This window comes from Dipteris shenzhenensis, chromosome 28, assembly GCF_047967505.1.
Source record: "Dipteris shenzhenensis isolate YYH24624 ecotype China chromosome 28, Dip_SZ_1.0, whole genome shotgun sequence".
NCBI lineage: Eukaryota > Viridiplantae > Streptophyta > Polypodiopsida > Gleicheniales > Dipteridaceae > Dipteris > Dipteris shenzhenensis.
In genome coordinates, this window is record NC_141623.1 from 6,097,855 (window position 1) to 6,102,776 (window position 4,922).

At 42.1% G+C, this 4,922-nt stretch overlaps 1 protein-coding gene across 2 annotated transcripts; it reads right to left on the bottom strand.

The window, feature by feature from the left end:
* Positions 1 to 260: 260 nt before the first annotated feature.
* Positions 261 to 1,786, bottom strand: WIH2 (proline-rich family protein). Of its 2 annotated transcripts, none has more exons than XM_087399823.1 (3): positions 1,598 to 1,786; positions 805 to 976; positions 261 to 698 (listed from the first exon to the last, which is right to left on the bottom strand). In XM_087399823.1, the coding sequence occupies exons 1-3, from the start codon at positions 1,647 to 1,649 to the stop codon at positions 653 to 655; spliced, it is 270 nt and encodes an 89-aa protein (XP_087255949.1). In that variant the 5' UTR covers positions 1,650 to 1,786; the 3' UTR covers positions 261 to 652. The 2 variants fall into 2 exon arrangements, with proteins under 2 accessions (XP_087255949.1, XP_087255948.1); XM_087399822.1 differs by having other exon boundaries at positions 805 to 991.
* Between the last annotated feature and the right edge of the window lie 3,136 nt (positions 1,787 to 4,922).

Here is a 4,922-nt window from a genome sequence, read left to right on the forward strand (position 1 = left end):
CGCACACTGAAAAGGAATGCTAAGATCTGACAGGTTCAGCAGTCCCTTCCCAACGTCAAAGCCAGATGTTGATTATAACTAATGTTAATTGACTCTACTCATAAGGTCGTCAACCTTTCATCAAGCTTCCAAATAGCTAGACTCCTCTTCGGTTTTAAAAACCAGCCAGTCTCGTTTGACTTCAAATATCTAACACCTAGCTTTGGGGCTCATGCAGACCAAGAAAAAAGTTAAAGAACAGTGGTTTCATGCAAAATTAGTAAAGGAAAAAGACATTCAATAAACCTATTTAACAGGGCTTCAGCCTTAAAAACCTCTTACAGCAACCCTTGAAATACTTGACCGAAGAGAAACCCAGAATTGTGGAGAATGAGCTCTCTTGAAAGTCACAAGACCACTTTTTAGCCACGGCTTGGGAGACCACAATAGGAGGTAGGCTACAGTAAGATCAGCAAGCAACTGAAGCATTGATGTGACTTCCAAAGTTTCAATTGGCACGCATGAACGCCTTCGAAGTACTATTAGATAATCTGATTACAAATGAATCCACAGATATGAAAATGTTTTTTGAGTTATTGGCTATCCATTACAAAAATCGTAGTTCAGACAGTCTGGCATGTTGCATTTCATGCCACATAAAGGCACTCGGTCTTTAAAAGCAAGCCTCCAGCAAGCAGCAACAACACAACGCTGCTAAGCTGCACGTAACAAGCTGCAAATATTATAACTTGACCCCCAAAACCAGAACTTTGCTCAGAAAAAGAATATGAATCAGCACAAAATTCTGAACGAAGCTACCCTTACCATCCTTCCATAAACGACGGCCCTTGGCTCTGTTGTTGTTGTTGGTAATATTGAGGAGGCTGCTGCTGCTGTGGAGGATATCCCTGCTGAGGATAACCTTGTGGAGGATAACCTTGTGGGGGATATCCAGCAGGGGGGTACCCCTGGGGCGGGTAACCTGGGGGCGGGTAACCTTGCGGAGGATAACCTGCGAAACGCCATGGCAACAAATATCGAATATCAGCGATTTGGTGTGCGTCCGACTATACTCCTGCGAAGGAAAACCTGTGGCCGGCGGCTGCGAAAACGAACACTGCCACATAAACTCGGAAAAGCATTTACGACAGATCCATGGGATCTACTCAATCCTTGAACAGTGACTCTTCCAGACTAAAGTTTTCTCATCGATATGTCGTTATTCGGAAGACCACAATGCTCGAAAGACAAAAGATCGATAAGCGGACCAGGGCCACGTCAAATACGAAGCGATCGAAGCCCATTAAAGGAAGTAGAAGCACGAGTGCATGAATGAAACATTCCAAGCACGCGAGTTTTGTATGTGTATTTCGATTTTCCTGGGGAAGATAAATTGGAGATCGACACTAGAACGTCCCGCGGCCTGGAAAGGAGAAGAAGATGGCAAGATCCACGAAAAGCGCTGACCGTCCTCCAAGAATGCAACGGTTACGCGTCCTCCAGGACGCACACAAAACTTCTTACGCCAAGAGGAAGATCACGAGCTCGGGATACAGAAACAGGATCGAAGCAGAAGCCAGAGGCGAGATGACTGCAAGCAAGGGAAGAGGAGGCAAACCTTGAGGAGGGGGAGCGTTAACGGGAGGCTTCTGGGGGTCGTAGTAACTCATGGCTATCCGCGGTGAGCTTGTGCTGCTCTGCTGTTTCGAAGCTCCAACACACAAGGTCGGCAGCCAAAACAAAGAGACACAGAGAGAGAGAAGGATAAGCAAACGCGAACGGCACAAAATCTTCAATTTTAACGTTAGAAAAGGAACTGGAATAAGTAGAGATCCCTTAATGAGTACTTAATCATCATTATCTTCACCTTGGTCAATACCATAGAATTGGAGGACCGGGTCGTTGCGAGTGAATGCTTTGATTACAAACCATGCTAGGTGGTCTACAATTCAAGCCTTTGGGGTGAACACACTCTTATAGTCTTTCTACACAAAAATTATCCCTTGCATTTGCTCATATATATATTTTTTAAATGAGAATTTCCATTTGCCTTTTCAACAATAATTAGATATAGGACAGTTAAGTTATTCTAGAGACTCGTCCATGTGATTTGAGATGGAAATTTTAGTTGAACCCTAGGGTTTACCTTTTCAAAAAATGAGTCGATTTAGGGCAATTGAGTTAGTAAACAAGCTCATCTATTCCATTTAAGGTGGAACTTTTGGTTTACTTAGAGGGTTGTCCTCTCTCTCTCTCTCTCTCTCTCTCTCTCTCTCTCTCTCTCTCTCTCATATTTCCCCCCTTGACCTGCAAGTCCCACTTGACCCTCAAGGATTTGGCCTCATTATATATAGACATTGCCCTCCCCTAATGATGCCCACCCTTGAAGGGTCCTTCCAATAAAACCACTCAAGTATACTTGTTCAGAAAACTCCTTCGAAAAAGCTAGTGGGTGGGGGCTCGGGTGGGGGCTCGTAGTGTTAGTTTAAAGAATAAAAGTCTACGCACTATGTGAGAAACCAATTGTCCACCAAACATGAAATAGGGCAACAATGTCTTTACTCACCTAGCCTAGAACGTAGTTGTTAGTTTTGTGAAAAGGAACACACACAAGTTAGGGGAAGTTCAACTAGTGGTGGGCTATAATGAAAGTACATTGATGCCACATGGCACTCTATTGACTCCTCATGTGAAGTATATGACAAGACAAATAAGACATTAGCTTTCTATACTTTTCTATTCATAAAATAAGAGAGTAAGGACATGCATGTGAATGTAAGTCTCCGAAGATGAGTGTTGAATGGAAATCACAAGAAGTTTGATGGAAAATGAACTGAACATTACCAACACATTCATATGCAACAATACAATAACTAAATGTTTGAGTTGTGATAGTTGTGCTCTCCATTAGTGACCTTTAGCTCAACGCTAGGCGAAGCTATTTTGACATTGTCATCACTAGGTGAAGGCATAAGGTATCTTGAAATTGTAAGAGGATGCATATGCTTTACAAAAAAGAAATAGCTCCCAAAAATGTCAAAGGGGAAGGAAAGGCCCAAGGAGGGGACGAGGGGTGGGTGGTTTTTTGTTCAATACATGGGAGGATATAGTTTATACATATCATCATGTGAAAGTTTGAAAAGTACTTCATGGGCTTGTAAAGAAAATGACATGAAAATCATGATAATAATGTGGGCATACTATTTTGACTAGGTCATATAGCATATGATCATCACCACTATACATTGCCATTAGGCACCCAATGTCTAACACGACTTGTAGATAGAACCATCTTTAGGAAACGCACAATCGCATGTAACTCCAGTCATGACAAATACTTTAGTATCGGTTACTCCTCCCTCTTCACAAATGTCTTAAACTTTGGCATCCCGATGTTACCTATGACCACTACTTTTGCAATGTTTTGAAAATGGTATGTCCTTTAATCTATTGGTCAAACAACTTATTTCTAGAATCATGTTCACAGTAAGGTATTTTGTGTACAAAGGAAGCTGAATAGTTTCACTTGGGATTAATCGATGGCGAGAATGGATTTTTCAAAAATAGTGCCATCTAATTCCCTTCGAAATCCACAAAAGCACCTTTGACAACTTCCAATAGTTTTCACTTTGGCACAAAAGTACCTTTTATACATACCCACAAGTACTTTTGACATAGATTCATATAAATAGTGGGCAAGGGGATTATGCTTGCATTGTTTTTATTGCTGGATTTAGGATACCAAATCCATTCAAAACATATTATGAGAAGGTGCTAATAATATGCAAAGGGAGGAGGTGCTAATACTATACAATAGGAATATGGCAATACCCCCCTTGAACCATGCATCTATTACCTCATAGTAATATAGGATCATTCAAAAAAGGATAAAGTATTAGCATGAATGCAAATAATGACCCTTGATTTTTTTGTTCAAAACTCAATGGCTTAGATGCACTAAGTGTGAAAATAAATTTACAATTACTACCTTATAGCTAAAAATAGACAATAGAAGCAACATGTCTGAAATTCCTTTTCCCTTCCTTCCCCCCACCTCCTCTCTCTAATTTTTTCCTAGTTTTCTACTTTCCCCCCCTATTTTTGCTTATATTTTCCTTAAAGTTTTCCTCTTCTCCCCTTCTCAAGTATGTTATACCCTTCCTTTTTTCATACTTACATCTCCCCTACATGCCTCTCTCCTCCCCTCCATTTCTACCTTTATTCTCTCCTGACAATACAAGTTTCTTCTACCCTCGTTGTACCCTTTTCTCAACTATTTTCTCTCTCTTCTCTATACCCCCCCTGTCTTCTCTCCACTCTGTCTCTCTCTCTCCACCCTCTCTTCTCTAACCCCTCTCTCTCTCTCTCTCTCTCTCTCTCTCTCCACCCTCTCTTCTCTAACCCCTCTCTCTCTCTCTCTCTCTTTCTCTCTCTACTCGCTCTCTATCTCTCTTTCCCCTCTCTCTTTACCCTCCTCTCTCTTTCCCTCTAATTTACTCTCTCTCCCTCTAATTTCTCTCTCTCTCTAGCCTTCTCTCCCTAACCTTTCCCTAACTAAACCTCGCCCCTAATCTTTCCCTAACTAATTCCACCCACCCCTCGACTATGGGTCTTGTCTCCTTGTCACACTTGATGCGCTCCCTAGCTCCACCTCTTTCACGCCCGATGAACTCCCCATCGCTTCGGTTTTCGTACTAATTAATCTGTCTCCCCACCTCCCGAGTCCCTTTTCTACCTATTTATTCTCCTTCCTACTCAAAACTACCTCATCCCATTTGTGGCCCCTTTATCCCATTCATTGCCCTCGTAATCCTCTACTGCAGCCTCTGTTATCTGCTCACCTGTGACCTATTGTCCCCTCCTTTGTAGTTTTACGTCCTCTTTTTCTCTAGCTCACGGCAACCTCTCTCGACCCCTGTGCCCATTTCTCTACTCCTCTACTA